At 50.2% G+C, this 20,487-nt stretch overlaps 1 protein-coding gene across 4 annotated transcripts; it reads right to left on the bottom strand.

The window, feature by feature from the left end:
* Positions 1–1,069: 1,069 nt before the first annotated feature.
* Positions 1,070–19,465, bottom strand: AP2M1 (adaptor related protein complex 2 subunit mu 1). Of its 4 annotated transcripts, XM_025195955.1 has the most exons (12): positions 19,353–19,465; positions 14,556–14,561; positions 12,463–12,728; positions 10,841–10,923; positions 7,861–7,866; positions 7,150–7,285; positions 6,890–7,031; positions 4,281–4,400; positions 3,629–3,764; positions 2,694–2,791; positions 2,450–2,561; positions 1,070–2,161 (listed from the first exon to the last, which is right to left on the bottom strand). In XM_025195955.1, the coding sequence occupies exons 1-12, from the start codon at positions 19,424–19,426 to the stop codon at positions 2,027–2,029; spliced, it is 1,314 nt and encodes a 437-aa protein (XP_025051740.1). In that variant the 5' UTR covers positions 19,427–19,465; the 3' UTR covers positions 1,070–2,026. The 4 variants fall into 4 exon arrangements, with proteins under 4 accessions (XP_025051740.1, XP_025051742.1, XP_025051741.1 ...); XM_025195957.1 differs by lacking the exon at positions 7,861–7,866; XM_025195956.1 differs by lacking the exon at positions 14,556–14,561.
* Between the last annotated feature and the right edge of the window lie 1,022 nt (positions 19,466–20,487).

The raw sequence follows: 20,487 nt of genomic DNA, 5'->3' as shown, positions 1-20,487 counted from the left end.
GACACGGGGCGACTGGCAGAGCCCACCCGAATCCCATTTCAGCACGTGGCTTTGTGATCTAGGAACAGGCTCCCCTCCTTTGTTCTGCATGAGGACAGCCACATGTCAGGGGTGAGGAGGAAACCTTGGAGCCACGTGTTACATGCACCCTCCTTTCCCAGCCTCCCTCTGCCTGGCTGGGCTCTGTGCCTGATGCAGGGAGCTCCACGCAGAGATCCCTTCCTGCAAGGGGTGGTGGTGGTGCAGGATGCCCCTCCTCACTCCTGGGACAGTGCACAGGGTGCAGCAGGCCCAGAGCCTGGGGCCACCCTGCTGCAAGTACTCTCACAGCACCACAGCTTACCCATCATAGGTGGGGGGCACTGGGCTCAGACCTCACTTCAGCAGAAGGGGACTTAGACCTAGCTGTGCTACTCCCCCCAGGAGACAAGGGGGGCTGGTAACAACCCTGCCCTTGCAGAGCACCTAGTTAACAAGTAGGGTTGACATGTGGCTACTACACTTCAGGAGCTTCCAGCCAGAAGTGAGGCTCACACGGGAGACTAGACAGAGCAATGCAGGGGCAAGGAGCCATCCAGGACACAAGCTCGTGCTTGGCAAAAGCAAGGCTGCCATGAGCTCCTATTACACCAGCACCCAGTGCTCCAGGGGCGAGCAGAGGTGCTTGCCTGAGCCTGCAGTGGGACAGCCAGCTCCTGTCACAACCACAGTCCCTCTCTGGGAACATATGGGCCACAGGTGGCAGCCTCACCTTGCACTGGAGCAGAGGCATCCAGACGCAGATACAAGTCCACACAACTGTGGGACTGTGGCTTTCCCTAGCCCAGGACCAGAGGCAAAGTCCCAGAGGAGTTGCTTACCAGCACCAGGGCAGAGACCAGTATCTTGCAGCAGGGCTCCCTGCTGCAGCCAAGTCAGGGAAGCCAGCAGCCAAGTGAGCAGTGCTGCTGTTGCCAGAAGAGCTGCTCTCGCCCCTTCCATTTCACCCACCAGCATCTCTCCCTCTGTGGTTGGAAGACCCCAGCCCCAGCTCCTCCGCAGCCCAGGAACAGCAGCACAGGCAGCCATATCCATTCTACATACTTTATTAGGTCTAGAACTGGACAAAAATCACAAACTGTACGAAATGGAGACCACACTACCAGAAGCAGAGGATTGTGGGTAGCAGCAGCATTCCTATTGGCCCAGAAGCATCAGTAGAAGTGTGGAGAGGGGAGGCTGGGGCAGGGGCTCTTACTGGCCATTCCCGTTGCAGGCTGTGGAGGACGGACCCCGCCATTCCCATCCCGGAGAGTTGGGCTGCCCTGCACCCTGGTGCCGTGCAATGAGGGGACAGCTTCTGGCTCGAGTGAGCCAGCAGGTGAGGGACATGGAGGGGTGGGAAAGTGCTCCAAGGACCTGGCATGGGCTTTGAAATGCTGCGCCACCCACATACACACCAGCAAGGGGGCAAACCCTCAAGCTGTTTGGTCACAAACCTCCCCGCGGCAGGACTCGCTACTGAAGACTTTGCAAGAAACAAAGGCAGCCAGGCCCAAAAGCCTGGCACCCCCTTCAGTGCCTCAGAGCGTACAGCAACACCTACCACAACAGCAATAGCTAGTACAGAGCCAGGTTAGCTTCAACTCGGATTTGTCCAGTCTATGGTTTTTCAGGCCTATTCTACGAGTACATATGCACAAGAACTTCAAAAATACTAGGATATAATGCAAGTAGTGAGACACCAACAGAAGAGGAGTTTAATGGTGGACGTTCCCTAGAAAGATCGTAAGGGATGTGGTTAGACTAGCCCTTCCCTGCCCTGGGACAGAAAGCAGGAGGTTGACGACGCTCCTCCTGTCCATGGCTGGGTTCTGAACTTCGGCTGTAACAGGTCACAGGCGGACGAGTCCATTCCCAAGAGGAGCCACGGGCATCTGTCAATCCATGTGCAGAGGGGGCCAGATGGATGTTCTCTGAACGTACTTGGAGACCGAGGAGACTGGGGGTTGGCTGGGGAGAGAGGGAGCCCGCCAGGTTCTTGGGGCTAGCATCTGGTCTCGTAGATCCCACTCCTGCCAATGTACCTCACCCATTTTATCACATCGTGGTCACTGTAGTTCAGCTTTGGCTCAAAGACTTTCAGGTAACGCACCTTCAGCCCAGAGGGTGCGAACGGGACCTGTGCAAGAGAACAAAGCGACAGAGGTTGAGCCAGGTTGACAGGACCTGCAGGAATATGGACCATGAGAACCCCTGCTCAGGCCCGCATCCAAGTAAGAGGGCAATGGGTAGAAGGCTGTAGTGCCTGTTGGGGAAAAGCTCCACCCTCTATCAGAGATCAACACTGGAGGCAGCTTCAATCCCTGCCCACTCCTGGGTCTCCCTAGAAGTCTGAGCTGCACAAGAGCTCCCGGGGCAGAGGCAGTGACACAGTGCCCTTCAGGCCAGACCTGGTAGAGTCACCTACCTCAAAGTTCATGGAGATGGGCGGCCGAGCCCATTTCTTCTTGTCGTTGGTGGGCAGTAACTCTATCTCTGCACTGATCTGGGATTCCTTCATTCCTGCCATGCGCTTAATCCTAGTGGAGAGAGCCAGATGAGTCAGAGCTTAGGTGGCACCTCTTCCCCTCCTCCCCCTATGCTCAGGGCAGAGCAGAGCCTCTAGCACTGATTTGCGCCCTGCTGTGGACTTGGGACCCAGGTTCACTCACTTCCAGACAATGGCGTTCTCACTGGCCTTGTACTTGGCCTTCCCCTTCATGCAGATGACCTGCACTCCACTGGTGTTGAGTGGAGTTGGGATCCGGACCTGGAAGAAGGAGCAGTTGGGCAGGCCCAGTCTGGTCAGTGCATGCAGCTGTGCGTGAGGCTCCAATCAGTTTGCCCAGGCCCTGTAGCCCCTTGCCTTGGTCCTCCCTACAGCCTCCATTTCAGGGCCCTGCCCACTATTGGTTAGTGTGGACTAAATACCAAATGCCACTACAAGTGTTCTGGAGTAGGTCTCTACCCAGTAGGGAGTGGAGGCTACAGAGCCTGGGGAGATGCTTCAAACCCCTTTGGCACACAAACTGGCCATGGGGGTAGAGGGAGCCAGGCCAGGAGTGGCCAGAGGCCTCTCCCTTCAGCTCAGGCAGACAGCTCTGCTTCAGGAAGTGAGGCTACACTGGTTGGCAGGCCCCCTTAGAGAAAGGGTGGGCCCACTGCAGTAGGTCTCAAGGGACCAGACTGCATAGGAACCAAAGGCCTGTCAAGGGTCCCGTCAGCAGTGGCCTGGCACAGAAAGCTCTATACTGCAACCCAGACCAAGAGCAGTGGCATATCCAGTAGCGATGCGCATGTTGCGTCGCTCTTTGCTGCTTGCCTGAGGCAGCATTGGGCAAGTGCAAGACCCCAAAGAGCTCAAAGCTCTGGAACGCTCCGAGAGCAGCCTCTGCGCAGGAAACTGGAAGACAGCGTGCGGGGCTGGCTCAGGGCCTGGGGGAAGGAATGGAGCCGTCTACAGAGCTGGACTAGTGTCCCTCATTCTGCGGCTCTGGCAGTTTTGCCAGACCTAGTGATGCTTCCTTCTGGTCTCAGCCTGAAGTCAAAGACTCTAGGGGCTTGCTAAGCCTCCTGCTGCTCTCTTCTGGGGTCATTCATCTCTTACCTCTATCTTCTGGGCAAGCAGGGAGGGCTTGAAGTTGGATTTGATCACCACCTTCACTTCCAGCTTAGTGCGGCCCACCTCCCGCACCAGGGGGATCACACGGAAGGGGAGGATGATGTCTTTAGTGGTTCGGTATCTGCGCAGACACAAGAGAGTGACAGGTCACTAGAGCCTGCCATGGAGGTCGCTCAAGGGGCCTCAAATAGCAGCTGCCCTTCCAAAGCCAAGCTGGGAGGCCATCCATGGCTGGTAGGAGAGCATCAGTTACGGAGAAGTTTAAATGAACCGTCCAGAAGAAGGCAAGCAGAGGCCACGGTCAAGAACAGCTCTGGGAGCCTGGATTCCCAGCTCCTGCACAGACTGATGGTAGGGCTTGGTTCTCAAGAACTACACCCTCTGGGCACTGCTGGGTAGTGGAAGAGGTGGCCCTGGGCTTCAGGGTAGAATAGTGGTACCACCATACTGCCATGATGGTTTGCAAGGCTTCACTTTTAGCTGGTGGAGAACATGACTTGGAGAGGATGAGGTACAAGGGCAGAATATCCTGTTGAGGGCTCCAGGAACTCTAGTTAGCAGGAGACTAACAGCACCATAGGAACCCTCAGTTGGCATGTAGGCCAATAGCATCTCTGCTCGCTCCTGGCATCCCTACCTCATTAGTTCAAACTCTCCATCGGGCGGGATGAAGCTGATGCTCCTCTCTGAATCGAATTTGCTGAGCCGCACGCACTGGTGGAAAGTGCAGTCATCGATGGCGATGGACTGTTTGCCACTGAAACACAAGACGGGAAGTATCAGCTGCAGCCCCGGGAGTATCAGGGTGCACGTGGAGTCTGCCCAGGCTGGGGTTCACGGTGAGACTAGTCTACAAGAGCATTCTGCCATCACAGCCATGTCCAGGAAGTGAGGAAGAAGCAGAGATTCAGGGGACACAGGCCTGCCAGTGCAGACTGGTTCCCCCATCTCAAGCTGCCAAGATCAGACTTTAGGACACTTGCCCGAGAGCTCTGGTTTTCAGCTGTACCCTCAATCCAGGCTGGCCCCACAGCACCCAAGTCTGCCCTGCCAGCCATGCCCCGAGCAGGCTTCCTGCAGCACAGTCTGAAGAGAGATGCCCCCTTCTTGCGTGCAGCAGCATCCCAGTCCTATGGCCAGGGATACCCTTGTGGCATCTTCCTGATCAGAGGCTTCCTCATGGGAGTCGTGGACTAGCACAGCTCAGGTTTCCAGGCACCTCCAGACCTCCCAACTGAGTCAGTCAGCACAGCGTGTTTGGTGCACAAAGAACACAGCTGCCCTGCCACAGACCGTGATAGTCTGGTGTTCTACCTCTGGGAGCCACCTGCACTGCTCTAAAAGGGGATCACAGCTCAGTGCAGTGTACCTGAATGGGGGCTAACATGGACTGGACCAGCTGCCCTTGTTACAGCCCAGAGGTAGGCAGCACTCATTTGGCCAGCTGCTTGGAGGGGAGGGGTGAAGGGATACTGTGATACAGGGGGGAGTCAGAGCAGAGAGGCAAGTATTTTGGGAAAATAGGACGACTGTGTTAGCGTGTCCACGTTTCACAAGTGCAAGCTGACTGTCCGTTTCTGCGAGTAGTGACTGCCCGTCTTGGGATTCGGTAAACGCAAGGCTAGACAAGCCCAGTCAGCTGCTGCTTTCCTGTGCAGGCCCTGGGCACGCCAGCTGTACATGGGCCTCTGCTTACTGCTGCCTCAAAAGAGCAAGTCCACTTCCTTCCTAGGCTGTCAGAGGAGAGACTCTGTGGGACCTGGTGCCCTCCCACATCCATGGGAGGTCAGTATTAGTGGACTAGGCCATTCACCAGAGTAGGCTACACTCCAACAGAGCAACTGGGAAGCCCTGTGGTAAGAATGGAGACAGAAGACAAACTTCTTCAGAGTGGCTCACTGCAATTTGTAAAGTCAAGACCTGAGGGCAGTGCACATCTTTGCTCCTGCTCACCAGTAACCACAGCTAGTGACAGCTCCAATTCTTGCCCCCCGCAAGACTGTACAGCCACAGGAAGTGGAGTTGAACACAAAGTCTACCCCCCACTCCTGCTTCCATGCCAGAGATAGTCTTTCCAAGTAGGGATGCTGCGAGGGTTTCTACCAGCAAGTCTACAGAACCCGACCTGCAGAAAGCCTGGAGCAAGGTACCTGCTACTGGCTACCTACAGCCAGAGAAGGTTTTCTGCATGTCCCAACCCCAGCAGGAAGCCTGCCCAACCATGTTATTTCCCCACAGCAGCAACCCTCCACCAAGGCTTTGTCCATCTTTCTATCTACAGCCAGCTAGACTGGAAGTACTGAGTAAAGAGCAACAGTTCAGAACCAAACGAAGAACTAGCATTTAGAGACAGGCAAGTAGCAGCTCAGTCACAGGAACCATTGTGGGAAGTATCCGAAGTCTGCGTCACATGCACAAGTCACGCAAAGCGAGAGACAGGAAAGGGAGGAGTGCGCACACAGCAGAAGCAGATTATCTACCTGCCCAATTCACTGGGGTCAGCAGAAAACAAAAGAAACACAATCAGTAATGTGTTAGTGGGAAGGAGACTCACTGCTGTAGCCAGCCGCTGCCTGCTTCAGCACTCTAGTCCTGAGCGGGAAGGCTGGAAAGAGCACAAGCCTGTCTACAGCAGGAGGGCAAGGGAACTGACTGACGGTGCAACACGAAGGGTAAAGCCAACAAGGCTCCTGGGATGGGCAGGGCAAGTCTCCATTTGCATACCTGGTGCAGGGACAAGTGCACTGAACTGGCCATTCTAGCCGAGGCTCAAGGGCCAGCAAATCTGGCTGGCCCGAGTTGGCCACAGAGAGGGACTGTGCTGTACATCTGTCCTCTATTACCTCTTCGGGATCAGCAGCAGCATACCCCAAACACGGGAGCACTTCCCCATGCACAGGCCTGAGCCGCTGAGCATGGAGTGAATGAAATACTAGTCACCCGACTCAAGGCTCCCCCATGAACATGGTACAGGCATGACAGATCCAGAGGACCCCAGTCTAATCCAGCCTCTTGTAGGGAATGGCACCAAAACTTTGGCTGGCTGGCAGCACATCCTACTGCCAGGAGTCCTTTGATGCCTTTTACCCTTTAGGGAGACCAGCAACAGTGTAGCCTCCTCAGGTGATGGCTGGGGATCATTACTGGAAGCGAAGAAAAAGATCAGCTATTTACAACATCAGAAGGAACTGCTACCCTTTGAGGGCATCCCTGGCTCATAAGGGACCCTACTCCAGCCCCTCTTACCTTTTCCCCGTTTCATCTGCAGTCCCTTTGCCCTGTTTCTCAATGACGATCTTGTCATTCATGCCAAACTTACACTCTGGCATTCCGCTCAGATAGCTCTTCATCACCACCCTGCCAGATACATGTGCACTCAAAACCTGCCCTGGGGTGGAGAAGACAAGATCACTGAAGCCATGCTGGAGGTGTAAGACTCCCCATTAAGAGTCCACACTCCTGTCCCACATGGAAGTTTGGACTCTGGGCTCATCCTCCTTACTTACCCTGCGGTGACATCAAGAGATTCACACTCTCCAGTACATCAAGGAAAAGCTCATTCCGACGATACTTAATCCCCTCGCGTCTCCAGCCAATCTGCCCAGTCACCTGGCTGGTGATCTGAGATTGCTCTTCCTTAGTCTGAAAAGAGGGAGGAAAACACCTTGTTGTTAGAAACCCCAGGTTAGGCATCAAGACTGAAGCCAGACCCCCACAGTCAGTCTGAGGCAGCTGAATCTGGGGCAAAACTCAAGAGGTATGACACTGCATTTGCCCTTAGACAGGGATGCTGCCACATGCTTGATGAGATCCATGAAAAAGGGTTCCCCTGTTGCTGGAGTGACTAGTCAGTCAGTAGCCAATATGCAACCTGGGATGAACCTCCATCTAACTAAGGTGGAAGACCGTTAGTCAGGCTGTGGGTTAGTTACAGGCAGACTAATCCCACAACTGCTATGCTGAACCATTGTGGCTGGGTTACAGCAAACTATGGCCCAGGTAGATCAACGTAATGGACGTAGCTGAACACTTTGTTCAGGGCTTCACTGAAAATCTGGCCTGCTGTCTCTGGCTGGCAAGAGCAGGCATGAGTTGGGAACAGAAATTCAGCGTCAAGTTCAACTCCAATTAGACGGAGCCCAGTAGCAGTCACACTTGTCTTTAGTCCCGTGAAAAGGAGTTAAGAACTTGCTGGACTGTATAGCAAGTTTTCCTACCTGGTGCTATAAGCAGGTCCAGTCACACGCAGAGGGTAGGAGGAAGCAGACGTATAGCAGCAAGTGTGGTACATGGGGTTAGCAGGCAAGCAGGTCAGTAACAAGAGGGGAGGAAGGAAAAAAGGCAGGTTAGGCTCAGGACTACTTCAGGAGAGGAACAAAGCCAGTCAGCTTGTCATCACGTGGGAAAACAGGGATGTGTGACAGGGCTTTCACCATGAACTCGGGCCTTCTAGGGATTCAGACAAAAAAACAACAACAAAAAAAACAACTCACTGTCACTGCACCACTCAAGTGAATGGCAGGAGACTGCAACCTGCTCGGCAGGAGCCTGCAACCTGCTCGGCAGGACAGGCAGAAGGAAGGGAGAACAAGGCTGGCCATCCTGTCCTGCATCAGAGCCCCTGATGTGCTGGGAGTGCAGTCTGTACTGCCACCTCCAGATCTCTGCTGTGACCCGACACAAGGAAGGAAGCTGCAGTCACAGGAGGGCACTACTACTTACAAGGTAGGAAGGCAACTCTTGAAACATGTACACACAGTTAATCTAGTCCTAGTCTTCCACCAACATGGCTGTAAGGTGGAAAGGCGGGTACTACTGTAGCATCCCTAGGGGCTGTGGCCGCAAGAGGGCAGCATGGGAGCTCAGTACTGCAGTCAGCTATGCGACTAGCAAGGGGTTTGCTTGCTGGGCTTGTCTGGTGTTGAGCTGGGTCATCATGCTAGTAGCAACACCTTAAAATAGAGAGAGGCAAGCACTCAAGGCACTACCCATACAGGGCTTTGCTTCTTCCCAGGTGACATGCCCTGTGGTCTCCCACCTCGCCAGTAAGCTTCCCCATACATGTATCCTTGTGCCCCTGAACACCTGACAGGCTACTGCTTTTGACTGGGTGCAGTGACAGGAAGGACTGAGCAGACATGATACCAGGGGCTCCAATTCCAATAGCACAAGTATCAGTTACTCAGGCAAAACGACACTCCCAGCATGTGCCATTATGAAGACTGCACAAGTCAACTAAAGAGTTAGCAAAGACTTTTTTCTAATAACCGTAATTTTAGTCACCACCACTAGCCAGATGCAACCACACAAAGCATGGGAGCTCACATCACTACTTGGTTGGATGCATCTACAAATTTATTCAACAAGGCCAGGAATAGTGATTTGAGTCCAAACATACTGCACAAGAACAGAAAGATTTGTTAAAACCAGGCGTGACGAGCAGAACAGTAAAAAGGAAGGAAGCAATGGATGGGGTTAGTGGAGTGTTTTCCTAGGAAGGAGAGCTGACTCAGCCAGTCTGAGTCCTGAGCCCTCTTCCCCCATCCACATGTCAGATTACAGCAGGCTGGAGCCAAGGGGCACAGGGGACTGGGGGAGGGAGCCCGGAAGAGCAGCTTCCCCACAGCCTTCACATCTGGCCCTGATACTTCCTGCTAAAGCAGGAGTCAGCAGTTTGAGGGAAGATGAGCAGGGCCCAGAGCTGCCACATCTGCTTACCTGCCTAGGCCAGGGATTCAGATAACCCGACAGCTACTAGATTCCTGTTTTTTTGGTTTTGTTTTTGGGTTTTGTTTTGTTTTTTTAAAACCAAGCTACCAGGGAAGCCAAAAGGCTGCAGCTAGAGACTCAAGGCCTTTTCATCCATGGCAAAGGCAGCAACAGGGCAGGCTCCACAACAAGCTTCTGCAGCTCTAGAAGAGAGTCTCAGCCAAACCAAGGCAAAAGTTAGCATTTAGCTCTTAGACAAGGCTCCTCAACCCCCAGCTAAAGCCTCTGCTGTTCTGCAGAGCAGGCAAGAAGATGTTTTAGCTGCAGTTCTCAGCTGCAGACTTCTCCCTATGTTAGGGGGAAAAGGCTCATTATGGAGCCTTGCTGGGCAGGGCCCTAGGCCTTCTGGAGAGACAGCAGCACCCCTGAAGCCCCAGGAAGGTGGAGACCACTGCCTTGCCTTCCGACACAGGACCACTGAGCAAGTGCATTCACACCACTTGGTTCTTCCTCCTCCCCTCCAGGGGCAGGTCAGGAACTGCTCAAGGCAGCTGTGAACACCTACATAATCCTGCCTTGAGGAAGACCGCTGCCTTCCCCAGGGCTCGGATGAAGCGAATTTTGAATCCGAGGCCAGGTGAGTCCAGTGCCTTAAACCATGCTGTTACACGCCTTCCTTAGCATCTGAGGAAGCAGGTGGTTCTCTTAAAAGGCCTGTGCCTCTAATTTAATCTGATTTCCCCCTGCCATGCCTTCTTCCTTTAGGAGGCTCCCTTCCCATTCAGAAGTACTTCCATGAAGTATGTAGAAGACTTAACATGGCACTAGAGACAAGAGAGGAGGATGAAATAAGTTCTCAGAACTGCAAGCTCTGCACAGCAGGGATTGCCTAGTGTCTATAGAGAGCATCTGGCACAGCAGGTCCTAATTTCATTTGGGGCTTATGTGCTACTCTAGTGACAATGCTGAAGGGTGAAGAATTTTGAATAGAAGGGGAGGGGGCACATGGGAGGAACCCCCCCCATACACAGGCTGCAGAACAGATCGCCTAAGGGAAGGTGGAAGAGCTCTGTAGCCCGAGACACTGAGATCTGAGCAAGAGCCTCTCTGCTCCTGCAGGCTGGAGACAAGATCTACATCTAGCAGAGCTATTTTTACAGTTCTGCTGGTTTCAGGTTTGCCCTCACCTGCCAAATCATTCAGCCGATACAAAACAAAACATGAAGCTGCACTGTCCGTTTCAATTTAACACTCGGACACACCACAGTCCATGTCAGGCAGGCACAAAGCTTTATGTAATATGTTTCATATTCCCTTCTTCCCCCCCAACCCCAAGAACTGTTCAACCCTGTATTTTGTGCCAGCCCAGCTCTGGCCCCGTGGGCAGTGCATATGGCTTATATTAGTTCTTGTGGGTTCTGCTTGAGAATTTTTCCACCAAAATCTAGACCAGGAAGAGAGCAGTGCATCCCAGATCCCCTTGGTTACCTGGCTCTTGATGCCTTGCTGAGTGATGAAGGTTTTCAGGGCCCCCGTCTCAGAGTTCTGAGGGTAGCCAAAGTCCAGGATTTCTATACAAGGGTAAAAAATGATCAGCTCAGACAAACCTCAAGGCAACAGGCACAAGTCACTTCCCACACAGCCAGCTGCACCCATAAGAGTTCCTAGAGAGTAAAGTCTAGTGCATGGATGCCCCATGAAGCCTTAGAGTTCAAGCAGCAGGGAACACAGTCAGTCCAGGACTTGCAATGCAGCATTTAGTCAAGAGGACAGGGGCAGCCTGGTCAGATGAACTGCAGGAGTTATCTAAGGAAGACAGTCTTTAGGCGTAGAGGAGATTTCCTCAGTCAGGAAGGGAAAAGCTAGTGCTTATTAGGAGGCTGTACACTTCCAAGTACAAATACCAGAGACGGACAACCAGGGGACACTGACCGAGGGTTTATCCACAAACATCCAAGGGTTTATCCAACAGCAGAATAATCTATCTTTGCAGCATTTTCTTTAGGTTTTGATTTTCGCATGAAGATGTAATAAAAATCAAAACCTAAAAAAATAACAGCAGAGTAGCGACACCGCAGGGAAGCAACAGCCGTTAGCTACCTTGAGAGCATGAGTGAGCTCGGGCCCTGCAGAAGGGAGCGAGCCACCCACGGGATCCAGTGGGGACAGGAAACCTGTAATGCGAATACAGAGTGACGCTGCGCCTTCAGAACTTCTCCCACTCTGCTCACTGGCAGAGGGCAGGCCCGTGGCTCCCAGTCAGCCAGGGAAAAGAAGCTGCAGCCAGTTCTTCCACAGCTCTGAGGAATCTGCAGAGCTTAACTGAGCACTAGCCTCTAGGCATACTAGGAAACCTCAGCACATCCCAGCCTGCTCCTCCTGAGGATGCCTTGAGGAAGAACAGCCAGAATTTGGAGTGGAAGAGTTACAGACTGCATGTAGTAATGCCAGACTCCCTCAACAGCAGGTCTTTAGCTCCAGAGGGATGCTGTCCTGCCCAGTGTAGGATTAGTGAGAGAACAGAAAGGTTTCCATACAGCCATTACCTTTTAGCCCAGCTCTGAACTACACCAACTTGTCAGGGAGTCTCACTGCACCCTGCCCCACAGCTAGTTAATATATATTAATAATGAGAAGGCCATTTCAGCGTCAAGTTTGCAGCTTGCTGCTATGTTGGCTGAGCCAACTCTCCAGCCAAGAGAGGCAGGAGTTACAGCCTTGCTAGAAGGGAAGGCCCAGAGACTCCCAAGATGGACTGAAATAAAACAAGTTCTACAAAAGACACTAAAAGAAAGAGCAATTGGCCATGCGTGAAACACATGTTTTTGATGAAATCCCAGAGCCATTTGCTCCATCTTACATAAACACTTTACATCATTCTTGCCAGCAAGGCATGCTGCAGTTATCACAGAAGTAAGGCTCCGAGAAGCAGGAGAACTCAACCCTTGAATGCCTGATGTTCCCAAAAGATTTCAAAGCAGTGCCAGAAGCAGTGACCCAATCCCACATGAATGTCAGACCAGCATGATAACAAAGCTAGACTAAAGCAAATGGAGCTATGGGAAACCAGCTGTGCTTCAAGGCAATGGGCCAGAAAGGAATTTCCTCACCATCCAGCAGCTCATAGATCAGGACAAAGTTGTTCTTTATGTTCTCCTCGCTGATCTTGCCGAAGTAGGCAGTCATCACGTCGCACATCTTGTAGAGGAACTCGAAGACCATGGCGGCATTGACATTCTGCTTGGTGACAGCGGCCAGCCAGATGTTGGAACGTTTAACATGGAAGAAACTGGTGCGGGCAATGTTGGTGACAGGCGAGCGCACCTGCTGCCGCGCGTGGATGACATTGACACGGAAGGCGTCCACCGCATTCCGCCTAGAGGGGTGTCGGGCAAGAGAAAGCCAGAGTCACACTCCACAGGTACTGTATAGAGTTGGCTGCATAACATCTGCCTGGCTGCTTGGACAAGATGCCTGGTTAAGCTACAAACACGTGCCCCAATCCCCTTTTCAGGTAGGGTGCCTTTGGACACCAAATAACAGGGGCCTAGAAGTGTTATACCAACGTTAACTTTGCAGTGTACAGGGTAAAGGAGACAGAGAGGGGCCAACTGGGTCTCTAAGCAGCTCTGGACTATGGCTCAGTGATAAGCTAAGGTGGGAGTTAATTCCCCCCACTAGCTACGAAGAGCCAGTGCCTGACTTCACCTTAGTTGGCTGGCTCAGTCAGACACCAAACACTAGGGAAGGCTGTGGCATAGTTACAGAAGCAAGTTACCAGATTAAGAGCACCTGCTTCCTATCCCTATATCCAAGCTTTTGCACCTGTGTGCCCCTCCACCCCGCAGTATGTCAAGTATACTCCCATTCCTCCAAAAGGAAGGGTCCATCATTGTCACATCACTGACAAGCCTAGCACATCCTACGGATACATCCTGCCTTTGACCAAGACTAGTTAGCCAGGAACAGAAGAGAGCTGCTCTTCCCTGGACACTTTTGTTCCCAGTTCTGCTTCACCTCCAAACACAGCAAAAGCATTGCAGGGGGGGGAGGGAGGGGTTGAGGAGGCCAATCCAAATGGTGTCTGTTACCATCTGGCATGTTTTGCTCTTCCTAATTTACACTTCTTGCTCCTGCTTCAAGTGTGGCAGGCCAGAAGGGCCAATGGCTTCAAGACCCAAGGAAAGGTAAACTACGCCTATAAAAATGCATTTTACTGAATGGCTTAACTGTCCTTATGACCACAGAAAACAAGTTCTGAACACAGTACAAGTCAGGTGTTTTGCAAGCTTCTCCTACACAGCTCCTTAATCCAAATATCTTGTGTTATCTTCCTAATCCTTCATTTTACAACCCACACAAATTTTTCATCCACTATAGACTGTACTAAGCCTCTACTCAAAATGTAGTCACTTTTACAGGAGTGGAATTTAAACCCACGTACTCCCAAGGCCAGCCTTGAAACCTCCTGTAACATGGTTTTGCCATCTTGACCAGCAGTTATTGGAATAAAGCTCCCCAATTTAAGTCTTTTAGAGTCCAGGAAGAGCTTTGTGCCACCTTTCCTTTATGTTGCAATCCTGCAAGTAAAGCAACACCTACCTGCTAGCTAGGATCCATCAACTACACCATAGCCCTTCACAGCACCTTAGCTTTGACCCAGTTATGTTGGGGGGCACTCAGAGGAGAAAGACAGATTTAAATCGGAGTGAGGAAAGCATCTTTGAAAGGTATCTTTGAAACTGATACCTTTGCATTTTGCTAGGCAGGTTAAGGGATACCATTACGCATTTGGGGAGCTATTAACCAACCCTCCCTCAAGAGGGGCCAGATGACGTGCCAGCTCTCTGAACCTTCACTTACATAGTAGTTTTTCAAGCATTACTTACTTGTCTGCGCTAGCCTAATGAATGCCTTCTGAGCTAAAGTCTGTTTCTTCTGTGAAGTTAAATCCGACTCAAACCACCTGAGCTTTTCAGTGAGATGCAGCAGCACTGTTTACCAGACCCACACAGCAAGGAACGATCAGCTTGTTCCCAAAGCCTCAGCCCTCCCATCTTTAAGTTACCCTGCTAGAATAAAGTAAGAACCCAAAAAGCCAGACTGGGTCAAGATGGAAGGGGAAGCCTCAAGTGAATGAAGCTTTTTCAGCACAAACTCCCCACTGCACAGTGCCAGTCATGGCCTGCGACATGTCTCTTACCTATTGCTACAGCAGCCAATGAGATGGGATGGACAGAAATGGCGCCAGCGAAGAAAGGAGGAGTGACAGCAACAAGAGAGAGGGTTAGAAACACACACAAGGCACAATGATACCAAAGAGACAAGGAGAAGACAGTACCCCCTCCCCCTGCTTCCAGGCATAGAAGGCCAAGGAGGTACTTCATGGGAAGTCAAGCCAGGGCAGCAATGAAGCCCTTGCAAGCAGAACATGCAGCATCACACAGACCGGCAGTGCCAACAGGCATCTATGCTGCCAGACTGCTAATCCAATTGGGATCTTGAATTAGAAAGTTTGACTGAAATCTCCATGTTACCCAATTTGTACTGTTCTACTTAGTTTGTTACAGAAAAAGTGACAGTCACCAAGAGTATCAAGGCTTCAAAAATAACCCAAGAGTCTCAAGCTAGAAGGGCTGGAAAAGCCCAGCTTCAGCAAGTATACATTTTTCCCCCTACCAGATTTCAGGACTGATACTACAGATTTCCATTGCCATGCTTCCCCCAACAAAATATTGCTTGGGCTAAAGTTTCCCAGGCTTGGCCCAGCCACAGGGATTAACAGCAAGTCAGACAGAAGCAGAGCATGGAGAGAGGACACTTCCTGGATATTCAGATGCTGCGTTGTTAATGATGTGATCCTAAGAACAAAGCACATCAGCCACAAAGCAGAAGAGCGTTACTAGAAATAGTTTTTAAAAAAATTCAAGTGATCAAGAATTACAGTGCATGCAACTTGGCAATGAAGATGCAGAAATACTTGACAGCATGTTCTTATCCAATGTCTCCCTACAGCAGTGGTTTTCAACCTGTGAGAGTCTGCAGACCCCCAGGAGTCCATGAAAGATGACAATGACGAATGAAAAGTATCTGAATACCCACAATTACAATTCAAAGGGCTCCACACCTCCATAAAAAGTGGGGTTTTTTGTTGTTGTTGTTTTTTTTTTTTTTTGTTTTTTTAAGGGGTCCACAAAAAAAAATACACTTGGAAAAAAAAAAAGTTGAAAACCACTGCTCTAGGGCTACACGTGAGAAGCCAGTAGAGCTTTTATTACAGGAGTAAACTATTCAGCTAGAGGGCTTGGAGGCTACACTGAATCCCCCTTCCATGGTATCCCGAAGGAACTGCCTTGCATTTGTTTTTATGCAATTTAAGTGAGTCCTATTTATGCACGCAGCTACTTGTTGCTTAGACCAATGCACTACGCATTTATTTTAAGCCATTCTTTGTGCAAGCAAAAAGCCTCAGCTTTAAGTGGCAGGGAATTCAAGGGAATGGTTCTTCCCATTAACTGCCACTTTGCTCAAGTCCCATATTCAATCTGAAGTTTTACACGTGCACAAGGGGAAGGGTTCTAGTTGCTCTAGACTTGCAGCTTTGAGTTTCTCCCAACACGCAGGCTGTAATTCACCACTGCAGATGCTCTACTTTAAAATGCTCCACTGAGAGCCAGGGAGGCTGAAGCCCCAATTACTGCTCATGTGAAGCTTAGGCAGCAGTTGGGCAAGTCCCCAGCCTCCTCCAGTTGACTGCTCACCCCCACCCAAGAAAACGGCATTATCAGTAGGAAAAACTCTAGCCTGAAAATGAAGAACCTTCTCTGGTAACTAGTTCTTTCTGGGTCCTCCAGTGTCAAAGCCATCAGGAGCAGCGGTGACATGTACACCTTCCAGTAACTACACTGCAATAACTAACTGAAGTAGACACGGTTTCACTGTTTGCTAGTCTGGCAATTAAACTCCACAGCAGCAGGCAATTAAACTCCATAGCTCCATCAAAAAGTTCATAACTCACAGGATCATCATTTGGAGAAGACATGTGCTTGGTGGGACCAAATTGCAAGCCTGTTTCCTAGGTGTAGGCCAGACACCATCAGAAACCATTCAATGCTTTGGCTCAGCTCTATGTCTGCAGGAAGTCCTTAATATAGACTTGATACCCATGTATTTGAAGAGCCAAATAGCTGCTTGAGTGTAACCAAAGACACTGCCTCCCATTTTCCAGTTTTGCCCCAACATGATGCTGAGTTTTTCCTAGATCAAAAGGAAAATGCAAGGGACTCCCTGGACAGTTGCATCTAAAAGCTGACCTCTGCCTGACACCAAGATTAAATCTATCTACTCAAGCTCCTTCCACACAAGTCATAAAAGCTCGGCTTCCATTTGTCAACACACAAACAGCGGCAGCAAAATACAACTGAAGTCTTATCAATCACAGTGCCACATCTACAGCCTCATGGAAGTAGTAGGCATTTTCCCATTTACTAAATGAAAGCTAAGCCTGCTTGCTTAGAAAGACCTAGGAAATTAGTGGACTGGAAAGAGGCCATTTTCTGTCCTGATAGCCGTGTTTTCTAGAGTTCCCCTGAAACACTTCCACAGAAGCAAGGTCATGTGCCATGCTACAAGTTTGCTTCCTGATGCCTTTTTGGGAAGCAAAGGGGATTTACAGATTATTTTTGCCAAGTTGGACTTTTGCCCCTTTTCAGGCTGTCATACTAAAATTAGAAAAGAGGTTTATCCAAAGAGGAAATATGTTGCCAGCTCTGGGGAAAACCTGTGAAGCTGAACTATGCAGAAGTAAAATGAGTGAGCAGTTTAGAGGCAAAAAGGTTTGATCCTTATTGACCGATTAACACAAAATACCCAACATCCACACTTAAGAACGTCTTAGGACAGAACTTACAGTAAGTGTCGAGTTATACCTTTGAGCTTGTCATCCTCTAGCAAACCTTAGCCATTGGGTTTGATATTTCTAGACACACAAAATGGAGACATCAAGGAAGCTTACAACTCCTAAACTGTGAGGCTAGACAGCAAACTCAGTTCAGCTTTAAGTCCTCTTCAGGGCTCAAAAAGGATCACCCTAGCTATTACCGAGAATTGCTCAAGACATTTTAAGGAGCCAAGACAAAAAGTAAAAAATCTGACCTCCAGACCAGTGCTGCTCACCAACACCATCCCATTATACCATCCAAGAGATAGCTTTATCAAATTTAAAAGTTGCTTTGGTCCCTTTGATCAAGGGCCAGAGCTTGCAGCTACACACAAAAGATCTCTGGAAGAGGGTTAGGACTGCGGGGGCTTAGAAGATTCAGTTTTATCAAGTCAGGCTGGCTGTTTCTCAGCATTGAAGGAGTCTTCTGTACTTGCAGAGCTGAGGCCTGTATCAAGGAGTCAGGCTGCTGGGATAGCCATGCTTCCATCTATCCCATGGCTATCATGCACTCAAGAGTGTGACTGGGATGAGGGCTAACTGAAGAGTGAGAACAGAAGAAATCCTTAAAATCTTATTAACCTGGCAAGCTTTAAAAAGTGCTGTCAAATAGCTGTATTACACCCCCTTCCCACAGGAAGGGAACAGCTGGGTCTCACAGTAAAGTTAAGCCCCACAACACAGCCCATCTCTGGAGTAAGAGGGACTTTTCAGGCTACAGAACCCAGAGGGCAAATCTGCTGTGAAGTGGCAATACCATGTCTTATACCCCACATCAAATCTGAAAGTCTTCTTGGCTAGCGTGCCATCCCATCAGAGGTTCTTTGCACCACACAAGACCCTGTGCACCTCACTGCATTCAGGCTGTTTGCACAGGTATGAATAGCCTTAACAGAGGACAATCTGATCATCAACTAGAACTCACTAGAGTTACAATATAGAAGTGAGCCTTTTACAAATTACTTTCCAGCATAAAACTACATTTAAGGGACAAGATTAGCTTCAGTGAACTGTGCAGCTCCCAAAGAGGGAGCAATGTCAGCTGGTAGTAAGTTTCCAACAAGAAAATATTAGGGCAGGGGTGCAAAGGTTAAGTCAGGAACTGAGCAAGGCAGCACACAGCAGAGGTCTGATAAGGTGACCCAATTACTCAGGAGGCTTCCCCCAACACAGCTGCCATCATCTGTCTACTATCCTTGAATGTCAGAGGCCTCTGTTTGCTCAAATCAGTCAGACTGCTGTGTGTGCTTTGCCTAGTAGGCTCTGCACTCATGCCCAAAAGCAAACGCTGCTTACCAAGTAAAGTCTGGTTTCACTGCAGCCCTGGCAGCATGCCAGCCTTCAGAAAGATTAGTTTTCTCCATATGGAAACAGTCACCACTCTATCCCCTATACTCAGAAAGGCCTACAGGTGAGCAATGGGACTGGTATATTGAGGACAGGCCATTATCATTCAGACTTTAAAGCCCAGCTTATGGAACATGGAGTCTACCAGCCAGGGCCATCCCTAGGGGGGCGGGGGGTGCACGTCAGGGCAACCAGCTCAGGCTCCATGCTTTGGGGGGTCCCTGCAGAGCCGGGTGGAGCAGCCACAGCAACTCGTGCTGTCACCAGCTTCACATCTGGCCGCTCGGCACCCCTGCTTGCTGCCAAACCTGCCGCCGACTTCCCCGTGTCTGGGGACAGGGCCCCACACAATCCATCCGATTTGCCCTGGGCCCTGCACCCTGCTCAGGTCATCTCTGCTACCAGCTTCACTGCAATTCTTCAGATGATCCATAGTTCAGAGGTGCTTCGAGTGTCAATATGCTGTTAGTCTTGTAGGGGGTGGGTATCTAACAGAGGCCCCCTTCCTCTTACTAAGTATCACTGAAAACAGGACCCTGAAGGTAAAGGAGAGAAGTGTAGGAGATTCACAAGTAAATTGAGCTAGCAAGTTTGAGGGCTACCGTGTCACATGTGCATGCAGAGCTAATGCAGAGGGAAGCAGCTCTGGAGCGCTGTCTGCGCACGGAGGGCAGGATGGGATGCAAAGGCCAAGGATGCAGCAGAGGCACTTACCCAATGTCATCCCGGTACACTCGAGAGATTAAAACCTCCCCTTTGTGATTATAAATGAACAAGCCTCCGATCATGATGGAATTTTAGTCTTCTCTTCCCATGTTGCATAAGACCTGAGGAGGAAAAAAAGACAGCATTGGGTTGTATGTGGCAGTGAGTACACTGGACATGATTGGGCATCAACATTTTAATACTGTAAACATTTAGTAGAGATAAAAGGAGTATGAACAACATCTGTGTAAGGTCAAAGGCACGCTCAGTTCTGATGCGTCAAATCCCTTAGAGTCACAAGCTTGAAAACACTGCATTTCTGTATCACCTTAAAAAATACCAACTTCCAGCAAGGTGGTAGCATTCGACAAGCCACGATGCTGTTTGTTCAGCTGTCAGCCTGGACAAGGTATGTATGAAGCCCCAATGTATTCATGCAAGTGAACAATGATCCGTCACCATGAAGGTAGCTTTGTGGTTCAGTTGCTCTTAGCTTCCATCTGTTCATTATTGGGCACTGCTGGAAAGAGTAACCTTAGCCTTTTTTCAGAGCTGCAAGTCCAGACAGAATTGGCATAGGAGGCTTTCACTCTTCCACCTTCTTAACTAGGAAGCTAGACGTACAATCAGTTCTGTGACTTGCGAAGTGCTCAAGCTGAAGGCCAGGCACAGACACCCCTTTCCAAGTGTTAAAGCAAATAAGCTCACTGTGGACTACAGTTTACAGAGGATTCACATTTTGTAACTTGCACAAAACACCCTGAACCCACCAGCTGCACAGCCTGGAGCTAGTAAGGTGCTAACTGAAGGCAATTTGTGTCAACTGCCAGGAGCTCGTGTTACAAAAGTGTAGCTTTGGAGCAACTCTAAGATTTTGCCCCTTGCTGTGAGACCTCTACACAATGCAACAGTGACCATGGAAAAATTAAGCCTTAAAATTTGTTTAGCTCTGCATTGTAGTGTCTAATCTGGAATCCTCTAGCCACTTCAGTTCTAAAAAGTGCTACCAAATCCAGAGGCTGTCGAACAATAAACCCATCCCAAAACAGCTCCAACGAGAATAAATGCTGCAGTTCATCTCAGCAAGATGCTTACTATGAAGGCTGAGGAACATCTGATTGACACCAATTAGCAATTTAACAAG

The sequence above is a fragment of the Alligator sinensis genome, unplaced genomic scaffold (assembly GCF_000455745.1).
Source record: "Alligator sinensis unplaced genomic scaffold, ASM45574v1 scaffold301_2, whole genome shotgun sequence".
NCBI lineage: Eukaryota > Metazoa > Chordata > Crocodylia > Alligatoridae > Alligator > Alligator sinensis.
Note: the sequence above shows the minus strand (reverse complement) of the source record. Positions and strands in the feature narration are given on the sequence as shown.

Bases quoted from the DNA above. Each gene is read 5' to 3' on its own strand.
- AP2M1 (XM_025195955.1), bottom strand. From the start codon at position 19,426: ATGATCGGAGGCTTGTTCATTTATAATCACAAAGGGGAGGTTTTAATC. The intron at 10,924-12,462 runs GTGAGGAAATTC...ACCCTTGTATAG, and splicing joins GATCTATGAGCTGCTGGATG to AAATCCTGGACTTTGGCTAC. The intron at 2,162-2,449 runs GTAGGTGACTCT...TCTCTTGCACAG, and splicing joins CCATCTCCATGAACTTTGAG to GTCCCGTTCGCACCCTCTGG.